The sequence below is a fragment of the Scyliorhinus torazame genome, chromosome 17 (genome assembly GCF_047496885.1).
Source record: "Scyliorhinus torazame isolate Kashiwa2021f chromosome 17, sScyTor2.1, whole genome shotgun sequence".
NCBI classification, from domain to species: Eukaryota; Metazoa; Chordata; class Chondrichthyes; order Carcharhiniformes; family Scyliorhinidae; genus Scyliorhinus; species Scyliorhinus torazame.
Window position 1 is genome coordinate 160,952,548 of NC_092723.1, and position 16,549 is coordinate 160,969,096.

A 16,549-nucleotide genomic window follows, 5' to 3' on the forward strand; every position below is an offset into this window, starting at 1 on the left:
TTACGGTTTCGGACATCAGTAACGGATTCTGGTCCATTCCATTGGCAAACACGTGCCAGTACAAATTTGCCTTCATTTTTAAAGGTCAGCAGTACACGTGGAGATGCCTTCCACAAGGATTCCACAACTCCCCCCTCCATTTTCCACCGACAGCTGGCCAATGGTTTATCAACATTTTCTCACCCCGAATGTCTGGTCCAGTATGTAATCGACCTATTACTGCAGACAGACACCAAGGCAGAGCACATCGCGCTTCTGGCCGAACTCCTGGAACTCTTACAGCAAATTGGATGTAAAGTGAACCCCAAGAAGGCCCAAATTTTGGAAAACAAAGTGGCATATTTGGGAACGATTATCACACATGGTAAACGCGAGATCGAGCATAAAAGAATTGACTCGATTGTCAAATTGCCCCTTCCCCAGAATGTTTCCGCCCTCCGGTCGTTTTTAGGACTGGTTGGCTACTGCCGAAACCATATTGACGGTTTCGCCACCAAAGCAGCACCCCTCTCAGAACTCCTAAAGAAAGGAGTCCCTTGGCAATGGCTTCCACGGCACACGGATGCTGTAGATGTTTTAAAGTGCGCACTCATTGCAGCCCCCGCACTACAGGTTCCAGACCCGTTTTCTCCGTGCTATAGAGATAGCTAGCACAGATCGTACCCTTTTGGCCATGCTCCTCCAGGAACGGCACAAACAGTTAAGACCCGTGGCTTATACCTCCAGAGTTTTAGATCCTGTGGAGCAGGGATTTTCGGCCTGTGAAAGGCACCTTCTTGCAGTTTTCTGGGCAGTTCAATACTTTTCATATATCACCGGACGAAACCCCATCACAATCCTCACGGAACACACCCCCACCCAACTTTTACTAGACGGACGACTTAAGGACGGTACAGTAAGCCAGATCAGAGCAGCCAGATGGACCCTTCTTTTGCAGGGACGTTAAAAGGACCAAGACCCACACTTTCCTCGCCGACAACCTTCAGTACCCAGGCACCCCCCACGAATGTGAAATCATCTCACCGCACCACAACACAGGCCCCTTTATCGCAAAAACCCCCGCCCAAAAAGATAGGTAGTTCACCCCAGAGCCCCCAGCACACAGACACGTGCGCACCCTTGAGAAAATATGTGGATGGTTCTTCCACTATATTAAACGGGAAGCGCATTACAGGATGCGGCATCTATGTTGAGGACGCGCAGGGACGCACCCTAGAAGAAATCTCGTTAAAACTACCAGTACACTTAGGCGCGCAGGTGGCAGAACTAGCAGCCATTGCATACATTATAGATCACCCAGATTCCTTCCCTAGCCCAGCAGACATATACTCAGACAGCCTCTATGTCTGTAACAGCCTCACAGAATTCCTACCCCTGTGGAAAGCAAGAGGATTTGTTTCCGCGGACGGAAAACTCCTCCCTTCAGCCCCATTGCTTCGGCACATTTTGGACAAAGCACAGGACAGGGTATTTGGTGTCATTAAAGTACGAAGTCACCATCGTTCCTCCCCACCTGGAAATGTAAAAGCCGTCGTACTGGCTAAAGCAGGTTCCAGACATGGATATTTTTGGAATCCCCCCGAAAGCGCCCCAGTGAATGCAGTTCAGGTCTCACAGACAAATATCGAAGATTTAGTGCAGGCCCAGAAGCAAGATAGTAATCTCAGGGAGATTTTAAAAGGAAACTTTCCAGCCCCATACGATAGGTTTAAAAATGCACTGACCACACATGGCGGTGTGGTCCTAAAAGACACCCTTTATGTGGTTCCTGAACAGGACAGGAATCAGCTTATTTGTTTGTTCCATGATAGTCATGGGCGTCAGGGAATTGACCCCACTACAGCCCACCTCAGGCAGCTCTGTTGGTGGCCGAATTTAAAGGAAGACGTCACGCACTATGTTGAAAATTGCCTCATCTGTGCCCAAAACAATCCGGACAGGTATGCGAGGAAAGCTCATCTTAGCCACACCCGTCCCGTTAATGGCCCCTGGACTAACCTCCAGATTGATTTTATAGGACCATTGCCCCCTTGCAGGAATGGTTACAAGTATGTGTTAGTTGTTATAGACACATTTACGAAATGGGTAGAAGCATTCCCATCTAGAACAAACACGGCAAAGACTACAGCCAAGATTTTAACCCACAACACCTTTACGAGATGGGGACTCCCCCGCAGCATTGAATCCGATCAAGGTTCCCATTTTACGGGATGTGTCAAGAAGAAAGTCCTCACGATATTTGGCATTACCCAAAAATTCCACATCGCATATCACCCCCAGTCAAGTGGTATCGTGGAGCGAATGAATTGGACCCTAAAAGCAACCCTCAGGAAAATGGTCCAACAAAACAGCACCACTTGGGATTCAGTCCTTCCTTTTGCACTAATGTTTTTGCGTAACACTGTTTCGACATCCACAGGATACACCCCACACACTCTCATGACCGGACACCCCATGAAAGGCACAGAATTGTTATTAGGACTTGACCAGCCCCGAAGTGACGGCCCTCACACACGAGAACGCAGTGAAACAATTAGTAGAGAATGTAAAAACAGCTCAGCTAGCAGCTGCAGTAAAATTAGGCACCAGGAAGAAACAGAGCAAGGCCTGTTTCGACAAGACAGTGCACACGACTGAGTTTGACGTAGGACAGCAGGTCACGCTCTCCATTTACAACCCCAGCACGTTCCTGTCACCTAAGTATTCGGGTCCGTACTCCGTGGCGGGCAAAGTAAGCCACTCCGTTTATAAGATTAAGTACCCCGACGGGAAGACCGCGTGGTTTCATATTAACCAGCTCAAGGCATATGGCTCGCAGTCTAACCACGCACACCACGTCATGCTCGCCGCAGCAGACCACGCCCCGCCCACAGCCAACGTATCCCTACCCTCCCCCAACACGTCCACCCCATCCACGGACTCAACCTCGACTCCACCCCCAAACTCTAGACTCCGCCCCGGAGCGCCCACAGACAGCAGCGACTGTGACACAGACGATAGCCACAGCATGCCTCCCTACTGAACACGATTCGAGTGATCCCTTCCTGATCACATTCCTTAACAAACCTCACCAAAGACCACCGCCCTACGATGAAGACCTCGACTCCATCCCCACAGAATTAGACACGACTATTTGGCACCGTGACAATTCGTACAGGCTCGTCCGAAACAAAGAGATGGACCCTAAGTCACACCATGCAACTTTAGCAACCCTCATCCATTCAAGAGTATGGCACCCGGGAGAAGATGATGACATGGAGTCTGACTCCCAAAACGAGAACCCCTTTGCGACCCTGTTCGCAACTGATAACTGAGGTGTCCAGCCAGGTGATGTTTTAAAGGAACCGCTTGGGATAAACGGTGTCCTTTCTGATGCAACCTGCACTATTTTTGTTCGTTAATGTTATCGTTAAGTGTTGTTTGTTAACTCGGAAGTTTCACGGCCCCACGCCACTTGACGCCCAGCTGTTAATGGAACAAGTCTGTCCCAGACAATAGTTCAGAGGAACTAGTCTGTCGACAGAAAATGGTTAACGGTACAAGTTTGTCCCAGACAATAGTTCAGAGGAACTAGTCTGTCGGCAGACAACAATCATAACTACTCTCCTGATTCGAAGGTAATCACGAGAGGCAGCCCCCACGACGACCACATTCTTACCTGTTCTTGCCGGTTGCTCAGGCAGTGGAGAAACGGCATTGGTCTCCGCCCTGCCTGAGGACCCCCCCCCCCCAGCAGTCAGCTACGCGCGGGTAGAGCACATATGGCATTGATCACCGTCCTACCCGGGGATTCCATCCAAATCTTACCCGCCGCGGCCCATACGCACCCCATTTTGGCTCGATTACGTTCAAAATTCTTTTGTTTGGTTTCAGCAACCCTTAGGATTGCTTCCCTATGCTATTTACATCCTCAAACACTGGGATGGTAAATCACACAGGCTGCGAGACGGCTCGCAGTACAGCAGTATTTTCTTAGATGTCTAGTCCAAATTTTCGGTTTAAAAAAAACAAACAAATGAGGGAGTCACACATGGTGACCAATTATAAAGGGAAATTGGCACTAAAAGACAAGACATGCAAATGTACAAGATATTAAACCAGATAGTAACAGAAACTATGCTTGATCCACAGAATTCCAAAGCTCCAGGAAGAGAGAAGAGACGAAAGGAAGCGAAGAGAAGAAAGAAGAGAACAATGAAGACATCATATGTGTTTTTCGTTATCATTGTAATTTGTATTCGGTTACGCGCGAATGCGAACCCCCTGACCCCAACCCCCTCGGCCGTCAATGATTCACTTCCCCATAGCACCCAGAGCCCAGTGACAACACACCATCATGGTGTGATAGGTTTATAACATGGTACTCCCTTTCATATGTAACTGAATCCCTTTTAGCACTGGCGATATTCTGCAGCATCGTGCAGACTATCCGCATGAGAAAATGGCAAAGGAGAGCCCACCGCTCTCGCACCCCGGTATACAGGATAAGATCCCCTATCTTCGGTTTTCACCAGGCCCCCGAACCCCTTGATCTACAATGAAGGACATTCGTTCGGCGTCATTTATGAATAAAGACAACTGAGAGATTGTACAACTCTGTGCTTGACCGCCAAGCCAGAGGGAAATGTGAATGCTGCTATTATTTTTGTATTTTTCGGAAGTTAGTATGATTGGATGTTTAAGTGAGTGTAGTTTATGGAAGATAGTTAGAGGTACCGTTTTTTATATATGTTGTACTGCATGTCCCTATTGTAACATAGCGCCACTTAGAATTGTCCGTTAAAAATTTCTTACATAATTATGGTCAGTGTAGAGGCAATGGAAGTGCTCGCTGGGTCAGGGAGTGAAGACGACGCAGTTATGTGATCCTTCATGCTTCGCGTTAGGGATCACAAGGAGGAAGTGTAGCCAGCTGGGTTGGCCACTTCCCGACTTAAAATGGAATCCGCAAAGAATGCAGGGAAATTCAGTCAAGCCAGGAAAAACAAGCAGGTGCAAAGTTTCCTGTGTATCAGAACTTGCAGAAACCCAGACAACACTGAAACTAACCACCATCTGCATATTAATGAGCGATCCCCGGGAACAATTGGAAACATTTAAGGTGAACAAGGCCAAGCCAGGCTCCTCGGCACCAGCAGGAGCCAAGACAAAGGAAGGCCAACGGACACTTAGGAACCGTCCAGCGATCAGGGAACCAGTATTGGCGAAATCAGAATGTAGTCCAATCACTTGGAACCAGGTACGGGGTCCGCCCAGAATGGCGCGAAGCCCCTGGGGACTATAAAGTAGAGTCCCCAAGTTCAATTTGTTCTTCTTGGCAAGGTCACTCAGCAGCTCGAAACAACCCTCGAGTCACCTGCCTAGCCGCTACATCAACCAAGTAAGTCTCCAGTCAACGCATGCTACGAGATAGGTGCTCCTAGCTACCAGTCTATACCAGCTTTGAATCCTGCAGACTCAGAATCGAACGAAAGGCCATTTGTTCCCCTGACCTGGCGGGCCAGTTCCAAAGCTAAGTATAGGCCTTTTAGTGATAGAGATAGTCTAGTAAGTAGAGTTTTATGCATGAGTAGTGATTGACTGTGTATAATAAATGTGTTTTGATTTGAAACTTACTAACTGGTGTATTGAGTTATTGATCAGCACTTGAACTTGAACCTCTTGACGGTATCAAAAAAATACCTGGCGACTCTAGAGCAAAGGTCATGGAAACAGAGCAAATTAAGTAAAGACACAACGAGCAACATTTAAGAGCCAACCAAAAGTTAACAAAACAAAATCCAGATGATCTCGGAGCTGCCAAAATCAAGTCTCAGCAGGCGGCTCATAACTACCACCAATCAATATTGGTTGAAACTGCAACAGAACATAACCTGCTGCTAATCCAGGGATGCCAGAATAGATCAGGAAAGCAGCAGGCCCAGCAGCAACCAAATGAGCAACTTTGAAGACAAATACAGAAATAATCATCACTGAACCGAGCAAGCAAGTGGAAAGATGGGTGGAGCACCAACATAAACTCGATGCAAAGGAGAATGTTGCCATTGAAGTTCTCAGCGCCATTCCAGACCTTTTGGCTGTGGAGCAGCTGGACAGTAAGCCCACCATAGTGGAGCTGAACAAGGCCTCAACCATCTTTGCCAGTGGTAAAGCATCAGAAAATGGCTTGCCACTGAAAATGATTACATCTGGAAAACCAGCACCGCTGCAGCATCTCTATGAACTTGTCTCAGGTACAATGAAAGATTTATGCCTTCAGACATGTATGATGGAAAAATAATCACCTTGCACAGAAACAAAGGAGATTACAGTGACGATGATTAGGAATTCAAGAAATTAACGAGGTTAACAGTGAACTTGAGATGAAAATGAAGTAACAAACAAGACTAGCATGTGTCTAGAGGAATAATGTGATGTATTTTCCCCTATGTAACAAGATTAGCAGGCATCTAGAGATACTGAGATGCAAATGGATTTATCAGCAGCCTTGTTTACCAGAGATCAGTGGGGATACACAAATGATAACTTCAAAAGACAACAAATTTGAGTTGTAGACAGCCGAATCCACAAGGTGGGATATCAGAGACTGATCAGTATAACTGCTAGCACTCTCATAGGGGAGGAGGCGAGATCCAATCGTCAGACAGGCCAGTTCCATCGACGATCCGATCCACGGAGTCCTGTTCCATCCAAAATTTAGAGCCACAGCAGATTACAGATATTCTTCAAAAGATGCAGTTTTGTGCCTTTGCTGAACCAGGAAGAGACCGTTTCCCAGACTTTGTCACCTAAGTGGTATTTTAACTATTAGCTGGATTTAACCAGTGTCCGCTAGTTACTAAAATTGGATGGTGCTTGGGAAAAGGGGTGGCTCTGTGAATGCAGGGATATTTTTGAAACAAGAGATAATTTCAGATAACATGGTTTAATTATCAATATACTGAAGTGTCCCAGAGCACAGTGTTTCAAAATGCAGGCCACGAGAAGGATTGCGGAGCTACGGGTCATGTGTGATTGGATGGGGGTGGAGGGTAGAATTAAAGTGTCTTTGTGCACTTGGAAGCATTAACGTGCTATCATCTGCGTCCTGGCAGGACTGACAGAAACATTGGTATCTTGTCTTCACAAATATATGGTGCATGGAACAGCGCAGCACCCCCCAGCATCGTCACGGTGACAATCATACTATTTATTGCTTTGATTTAACTAATGTTCCTACATCAGTGTTTGAATACACCACTGTGAAGGAGCACAACTGATGTGCCACAGTCAAGTCAAAAGAAAACAATTCACTTCCCAGTCATAGTTGGCACGGAATACAGAACCACGTATCAGGAAATTATATCATCAGCAAAATAGCTTCACTGGAAATCTCATTTAAATTTTATGAAAATGCACTCGCATCTGCAGCAGCCAGCCAGGTAACAATTATCAATGGCTGCACAAACTGTATGGTCCTTGATAAACCTTTCCTCAGAGATGGATCTTAGCGATTAAAAGTTTTAAGTTTGTACGCAAAGGCAGTGTAATTATTCTAAATTTTAGTGATGTGTCTCAGTTTTGTAGAGCGGGCTTCCAAGTCACGGGAGGGAATTTTGAGGGCAATTTTAGCAGCAAAAATAAATAAATAGCCATCAATTAACTCCAGAATTCTCCAGTAGGCGGAAATATCAGAATAAGTGACCATTTAATGTCTCGTACAAGTTTAAGTTGTCTGTTCATATCAAGTGCTGCAGTTATTCCCAAAAAAATGGAGAGAGGCAGATGGACTATTTTCCAAGTCTCACAATGGGTCACATTTTCTTGGAAGGAGCTAATCAACAATTATATTTGACATTCAATAGGAGTCTACATACCAATTCAGGAGTTACAATAATTGACATGTAAAGTATTTGAAATGAATTGCTGCATTTACTTGTGAAAACTGAATAACCTCTCGTTTTGTTGTCTGGAAATTCGATAGACTGAGCAGGATACAAGTAAAATATTGAAGAGCCCGAGAGCTCTTCGCTTCTTTCTTGCAAAGAGGCCCGGACAATTCCCATCCACCACCACTCTCCTCCGCCTGGCTGAACTCATTCTATCTCTCAACAACTTCTCCTTTAACTCATCCCACTTTCTCCAAATTAAAGGTGTAGTAATGGGTACCCACATGGGTCTGAGCTACGCTTGCCTTTTTATGGGGTATGTGGAACATTCCTTCTTCCAGGCCTACCCAGGTCCCCTCCCACAACTCCTTTACCGATACATTGATGACTATTTTGGTGCCGCTTCATGCTCTCGTCCGGACCTGGAAAAATTCATCAACTTCGCTTCCAGTTTCCACCCCTCCTTCACTTTTACCTGGTCCATCTCAGACACTTCCCTTCCCTGCCTTGATCTTTCTGTCTCCATTTCCAGCAATAGACTATCTACTAATTTCTATTACAAGTCCACTGACCCACACAGCTATCTGGACTACAGCTCTTCGCACCCTACACCCTGTAAGGACACCATCCCTTTCTCTCAACTCCTTCGCCTCCGTCGCATTTGTTCCAATGATGCCACTTTCCAAAATGGTGCTTCGAAAATGTGTGTTTCTTCTCCCTCAACCGTGATTTCCCACCTGCAGTTGTTGACAGGGCCCTCAACAGTGTGCTGCCCATCTCCCATGCCACTACCCTCGCCCCCTCCCCTCCCTCCCACAACAAGGATAGAGTCCCCCACGTTCTCACATTTCATCCCACCAGCCTCCGGATCCTCCGCCATTTTCGCCAACTCCAGCGTGATGCCACCGCCAAACACATCTTCCCTTCACTCGTCTCAGACTGTTCCCTCTGAGATAATCTAGTCCACTCCTCCACCATACCCAGTACCTCTCTCATCACCTATGGCACCTTCCCATGCAATCGCAGAAGGTGCAACGCCTGTCCCCTTACCTCTTCCATGCTTAACATCCCAGGCCCAAAACACTCATTCCAGGTTAAGCAGCATTTCACTTGCATCTCTTCCAATTTGGTCTATTGCATTCGCTGCTCCAAATGTGGTCTCCTCTATGTCGGAGAGACCAAACACAGACTGGGTGATCGCTTTGCTGAGCATCTTCGGTCTGTGTGCATTCAGGACCCTGACCTTTCCATTGCTTGCCATTTTAACAAAAGACCCTGTTTCCATGCCCACATGTCTGTCCTTGGCCTGCTGCAATGTTCCAGTAAAGCTCAATGCAAACTGGAGGAACAACATCTCATCTTCCGGTTAGGCACGCTACAGCCTTCTGGTCTCAACTTCTAATTCAACAGCTTCAGATGATTAGCTCTACCCCACCCCGACCCATTTGTTTTCACCCAATTTCATTTTAACTGTCTTTTACCATTCTTGTCTTTCTTAATATATATTTTAACCTCCTCCCCCCCCCCCCCCCTATCCACCTTGCCATACCCCTTCCCCCACATCTACAGTTCACCCTCTGATGTTAGTTTCTCTGCTGTTTGGCCTTTCACATCTTTTGTTCTCTCTGGGGACGGCCATTAGCACTCTTTCCCCTGGGTTTCTGTGGCTATGACTCATCTTTCATTCTCACTCCACAGTATAAATATTTCCCACTTTCTCTGTTGGTTAGGTTTGACAAAGAGTCATCAGACTCGAAATGTTAGCTCTTTTCTCTCCCGACAGATGCTGCCAGACCTGCTGAGATTTTCCAGCATTTTCTCTTTCTTTTCAGATTCCAGCATCCGCAGTAATTTGCTTTTATAAAATATTGAAGGGTAAATCGTAATTTTTATGCACGGAAATGGCAAGGTTGTGAGTGAGCAATGTAATTTCTTGGGAAAAGTGAAAAGAAATCCAGAGATTGCAGCGCAGTTGTAACGTTACTGGACTAGCTAACTGGAGGCCTAGGCAAATGGTCTGGAGGAACATATTCAAATCCCACCGTGGCAGCTAATAGAATTAAATTTCAGGTGGCACAGTGGTTAGCACTGCTGCCTCACAGCACTAGGGACCTGGGTTCAGTTCTAGTCTTGGGTGACTGTCTGTATGGAGTTTGCATGTTCTCTCCTGTCTGCATGAAGTTTTCTCCGGGTGCTCCAGTTTCCTCCCAGTCCAAAGATGTGGGGGTGGCAGGGGAATGGGCCTAGGTAGGGTGCTCTTTCAGAGTTTGGTGCAGGCTCGATAAGCCGAATGGCCTCCTTTTGCACTGTAGGGATTCTATGAAATTCTGGCATCTACAACTATGGCATCAAGTGGAAAAAAAAACGTTCAAACTGGTAAATCAACCGTTTTTAAAATCAAGGATAGAAAACTACGGTAGGAGTGAGTGTGTTGCTGGGGGGAGGAGGAGGGGGGTATGGTGAGGAATCCACATCCAGCTGATTTGCCTCAACACCAGATATGATCCTGATTTGGGAATATATTGATGCTCCACAAATAATGTTGGATCAAGCACCTGGGGCTCAATTCCATGCTACATTCCATAAGCAATCTGGGTAAGCGAACATGGCGTAGGTCCCAAAGGTCGGCCAGTTGGCAAAAGTGTCCCCCAGGAAAAAAAGTTTGAAAAGCCCTGACCTAGTGTATACTAATGTTTATTTGTGTTTTTTAATTTCACTTTAATAAATATTCTTTATTAATTGTTTACACAATGACTGGACTCGTACCTTACTGGTTTGTTCCTCACATTATTCCAAACAAATTTACATCAGTAAGAATGTGTTTCAAGTTGCCCATGGGGGTTTTGAGACATTCTCACAGGTAATATCAACAGGATTCTTAACTCAACAAAAATTACCAAAGCATCTCCTTGATAAGTATTGTGAGGAAGGTCTTTGCTTGCGTTTCTCTGACCAGATTGGAGAGACTGGCATCAAGTTTCAGTGGTGTTGTGCTGCACATTGGCAGTTAGCATGATTTTATCACTTTGGCAGTTTCAGGAGAAATGCCACAAACAGTGCAGACCATTCCACGTTGCCTTCATATAAACATTACCAAAGCCTTCGCCCTGGTCAGCAGAGGCTGACTCTTTAAACCGCTATAGAAAATACACTGCCTGCCTGGACTCCATTTCTTCTTTTCACGAGAACACGCACAGCTTTGTTAATTACAATGGGGCATCGTCGAAGACTTTGAAGATCAGCTGCGGGGTAGAGCAGGGCTTCCTCTTGGCACCAACTCCTTTTGGCATATTTTTCTCCATTTTGCTACTGTATACTTTTGGGGGCTCACATGAGGGCATCTACATGCATGCTAGAGCCAACAGCAAGCTGTTCAACTTGGCATGGCTGTATAGCAAGACCAAGGTGGGTAATGTCTTAGTTTGAGAGTTGCTGTTTGCTGATAGGACATTGGCATTCTATACTGAAGTTCACTTGCAACAGCTTTGTGGATTGGTTCTTGCAGGCTTTCAAAAGTCTCAAAGACCAGAGCCATGTGTCAGGTTGTAGAGAGTCCACCTTCCATCATTACTGACAATCTTATTCTGGATGTAGCTGACAATTTCACGTACCTTGGATTAACAATTACCAGCAACCTGTCCCTTGATGCAGAAATCAGCACCAGGATTGCCAAGGTTGCAGTTGTCATGTCAAAGATTGGACGTTGAGCGTGGACCATCAGAAAACTAACCAAAAACAAAGTTGTGTACACTAGGCTTGTTTTCTCAGCACCCTCCTTTACAGTAGTGAAGCATGGACAACTTCTGCAAGCCAAGAAAAGCAGCGAACAGCTTCAACCTCCGCTGCGTCAGGTGAATATTGAGCATCCCCTGGAAAGACAAAGCCGAATATGGAAGTACAGCAGCATGCAGGGATCCCCAGTGTACTACAGAAATCTTGCTCTCGACACAAGATCAACAGGTCTCCCACATACACGATACAAGGATGCTTGCAAGCAAGACTTCAAGTTGATCAGGATCGGAATGGATATATGGCAAGTCCTTGTTGTTGGAGTGCCTGGAGACAAGCAGTTAGGATGGGCATGGAAAAAGCAAGGGCAAAAGAAATTACCCGGGGCAGACGAGAGCGAAGAAAAAATAGTCGATCACAGGCCAAATTTATTAATCTGTGCCCGCCGTGGAAGGGACCCATTCATGAATCCGCCTCTGAAGCCTCAACAGACAATGTTTAATACAGAATTGGCGTACAGCTTGGGCGCAGGCCATCACCTCCAAGATTGACGGAGAAGAACATATATTATAAATATATGCACATCCACCCTGTCTTTAGTGTGTGACACCTCATCTATCTAAAGAGGAAACCCTAAAAATATTCAACACAAAAACAGAAGTTAATGTTATCATGTGACTGTATCATATGATAAAGGAGTTAGTGAGAATGAAAAAAGGAGCACCTGAAAATCAAAATGTAGATTCGCTCAGAAATCTCAAGAAAAATGTTCCGAGCCCTTGTCTGCTGTCCTTATCCTTCTAGGTGGTGAAGGTTGTAGGTTGGGAAGGTGCTGTTGAAGGAGCCTAGGTGTATTTCTGCATCTTGTATACAGTACACACTACTGCCACTGTGCATTGTGGTGGAAGGAATGAATGTTAGGTTTGTGGATGGGGTGCCAATCAAGCAGGCTGCTTTGTCCTAGATCCTTTTAAGCATATTAAGTCTCGTTAGAGCTGCACTCATCCAGTGAAGTGGAGAGTAGTACATCCCCTTTCTGACTTAGACCTCGTACTTGGTGGACAGGCTTTGGGGAGTCAGGAAGTGAGCTATTCGCTGCAGAATTCCCAGCCTCTGGCCTGCGCCTGTGGCCACAGTGTTTATATGGCTGGTCCAGTTCAGTTTCTGGTCAATGGCAACCCTCCAGGATAATGATAGTGGGGAATTTAGTGATGGTGATGGCATTGAATGTCATAGGGAGATAGCTGAATTCTCTTTTGTTGAGAGATTGTCATTGACTGGCATGAATGTCACTTGCCACTTATCTGCCAAAGCCTGCATGTTGTCCAGGTATTATTGCAGATGGACACAAGCTGCTTCAGTTTCTAAGGAGTTGCAAACTGCACTGAGCAATCATGAGTGAACATCCCCAACATCTGACCTTATGATGGAGGGAAGGACACTAATGAAGTAGATGATGATAGTTGGCCTAGGACACTATCCTGAGGAACTCCTACAGCGATGTCCTACAGTTTGAAACAAGCTCCCTGAAGTCTGACAACTGTTGCAGAGCTGCCTCAGGGAGCTGTAGTATTGTTCAACGGATATTTACACACAATAAATGCCACAAACTATCTTGAATGCAACTATAAACTCACAGCAGTATTTCTAACTCCTCAATCTTCAAACATCTTCTGGGCATTTTATACTGCTTGAGATAGAGAATGATGCAAAAACATAAGGCTGCCTTGCTGATGGGCACAGGCCACTAAAAGTCCCAGTAGAATGGGGTTTTAATTGGAACTTAATTGGCGGTGGCTGCTGCTGACCATGATATGGTGTGATGTCGCTATGACATCGGGATACCCGGTCAACGTTTTCTTGTGCAATTTTGTGCTAATTTGGGTCGGCTGCAGGTCCAATCTCAGCGCATAAAATTCTGGCTTATGAATTGCCCCCATCATTGCACCAATCAGCAAATGAATTGATTATACCCATCCAGAGAAAGTATGCATACATTTTTATTTCATTTAAACTTTTGTTTGGGTGCCCTCAATTTATTTCTAGTCAATTTCAAAATTCCTTACTAGGAGTTTGCATTTTGCATGGTCTACATAGTATTAATTATGGAAAAGGTTTCTGAAAAGAGTTGATTTATAAGAATGCACTGAAAGCATCAATGCAACACATTGGACCACAGAATAGAGGCAGTTGGTGTGACCCCCCTTCACTACCAACTCTAGCCAGATCATTATGGAAAGGTGCCAATCAGAGCCCTGGAAACCATACTCTGCTTTTGCTGCATTCCACCAAATCATCCCAAACAAATAAGCTACTTGCAATAATGCAAGGAGCTTTAATGACAAGGAGTGGATCTCTTCTTTAAGCAAGTCATTACGAATGATTTATTTCAATCCCGAAATCCTTTAAAGGTGCAGAGAAACTAACAAATTCTACTCTTTCTTGCCTGCAGAAAATTATATTAGTGATTCAGAAAGTTTCAATCCTTCTGTAGCACAGAATTACATTTTATACATTGGAAGAGTCAGGAGAGCAGAAAATTTTTATAGGTGAGTATCAAGAGAATAAGGACATAGTCATTAGAAGGTTATCTTAAAATTTAAAAAGGGCCTGATTTTCAACAATTCAGCACTCGCGAAAAATGTGCTTTGGCACTTTCTTTTGTGTATGCCTGTCATTTTGCATTAAGCATTTTGGTTTTTTTTTGGCATGTTGCAAATTTGTGCATCGATCAGGGTATCAAATCAGTAATCACAAATGCAAAGTTTCTCCCATTTTTAATGAACGCATTAAGTGCAGAGGAAGTTCCTTATAAGTTTGGTAAAAATCTAATAAAGTCTAACTTACTGGAGGTCACGAGTCAGTGCTTAGGTGCTGTATCCAGTTCACCTACTGATTTATCAAAAGGTACCACGAGTCTGAAGAGAAAAATCACTGATCAAGTTTGGTGAAAATCAGATAAAATGATAAGTTACTGAGGTGATAAGTTAGTGTTCATGTATAAAGGTCTACAGAAGCACAGACCAGCACACCAAGCATGCCCATTTTCAAAAGGAACCCGTGAGATAATAAGATAAGAAGTCACGAGTTCTGTGAAAGTCCTCATGAGTTCTCGGGTTATTGAGATGCAATATCAATGAAGCTCCTTTTAGTAAAAAAAATACAAAACTGTACATCAAAACCTCCTTATATTAGCCCTTAAACTTAGCTTGTATCTGGCACAGCATTTTTAAGAAACCCTCCCTTATCAGCAGGTGTACTGTTTGAGGGACTGTTAAAACAAATTGCATTTTTGCTGCATGGGATACTGGGAGTTTTTGAAGATGATTTTTGGGAGAAATTGTATTATGCAAGTCCGCCCATTTTTCCACAAAAATTACAAACCAGTGGTTTCATGTCATGAAAAGCATTAAGATATTCAAATTCTCATATACAGTGGAACATCCATTATCCAATGAACAGACAAAATTATTGTGCAAAACTTTTAATGCACGGCTAGCTAATACCAATCTCTTCCTGGTCCAAATTAACCTTGTGGAACGAGAAAAAAGGAACTTAGTTATTACTTGTATTAGATTAGTTTTCAATCCTGTGCATTCTTGTATCATGTATTCAAGAAGCGTTTTCTTGAATCATAAATGTGACACCAAAATTTGGGCACATCATCTACCAATTTTCAACATTATGGAGTGCTACATTCGGACAGATAACGGAGGTTCCAATGTATTCTTATTTTGACAGTTTTGAGGTTAGTTACTGCAAGGAAAAAAACAATTCTTACGTCTGAGGTCGTTAATGACGGACATAGGCTTGATAACATTTCCAGAACTGGAAAAGACCTGGGTGATATGATTCTGCATCATACACATCATACAGAATCCTTGTTCGTTACCTACAAAGAAAAAGCAATGATAATTATTCTTTACTCAAACTAAATCAGGCAATACATTGCTTTACAGAATAGGGAAGTTAGCAAAACAACGTTGTGCAAGTGTCCCTTCCACCATTATCAATTACCCTCCTTCATTTACTTTGCTTTGCACTCCAAGATACTTGAAAGTGTTGCCCTCTTTCAGGTGTGCTAACCTCTCCTACAACTCACTGTCAAAATAACTCCAGTCCAACTTCTGACCTTCTCAACATCAAAAAATGCAAAGGCCCGAACCAAAATTATTTCCAATACCCTCTGTGATCTTGGTACATTATCCCTATTTAACTCCATTAAATGTGGCACTGTTGGGGGTCACATAATGTGAGATCAAGAGTGACTGCGCTTTCATTAGCTCCGGCTCTGCTCACCTTTTAATCAGTCTTTTCATCCTTGTGCACATGCCATGTCTCTTTTTTTGGTTTACACATTATAAACTATGCTCAGAGATTTGTTGGTCAATGTTTCTGCATCACAGAGCAGAGTTAGAATGTTTAAATCCTCGCTGGTTAGTGGCGGTAGGAAGGAATGGGGGTGGGGCCCTGCTTTTGCAGGCAGTTACTTTACAGCGGGCTCCCACCCTGACTGTGGTGTGAATCAACAAATGAGGGAAGCCAACGAAGATGCTCTTCTGGCTGGAAATCCCCACTCTGAGGTACAGGTTGTCAAAGCTCAATTCAGAAAATTCCAGGGTGTTTTTATGGGGATAATAGCGGTGCACAAGAGAGTTCTTGCAATAGAGAGAGGACTGCCCTTGGTGGAAGCCTGCCTCCATAAGACTGAGTTCCTGCTTCATGGCCTCTTGTCTATCCTGATTGAGTCGGGAGGGGAAAAGGAAGGGAGTGCTTCAGTCTGGTTAAGGCGAGGCATTGGAGAAGTTCCGAGATGAGTTCGAGAATTGGCTGCCATGTTTTGGGAATCCTGATCTGGAAGCTGGGCAAATTAAATTTGATGGGGCACATTTAATCCCGTCTTCTAGGCTTGGGGTTGGCGCGGCCTTCCAACTGCTGGTCTTGTGCTGTCC

General features: G+C 44.7%; 1 protein-coding gene across 10 annotated transcripts in view; it reads right to left on the reverse strand.

Moving 5' to 3' along the window:
* Nucleotides 1-16,549, reverse strand: part of usp42 (ubiquitin specific peptidase 42) — a 147,133-nt gene that overhangs the window by 96,782 nt on the left and 33,802 nt on the right. For 8 of the 10 annotated variants that reach the window (XM_072481510.1, XM_072481509.1, XM_072481512.1 and 5 more), the window contains exon 4: nt 15,379-15,489. In XM_072481510.1, coding sequence (XP_072337611.1) covers nt 15,379-15,489 — 111 coding nt within the window. Of the gene's footprint in view, nt 1-11,479; nt 11,644-14,444; nt 14,464-15,378; nt 15,490-16,549 lie in introns of those variants that run through there. The other 2 variants (XM_072481517.1, XM_072481516.1) reach the window with 2 other exon arrangements.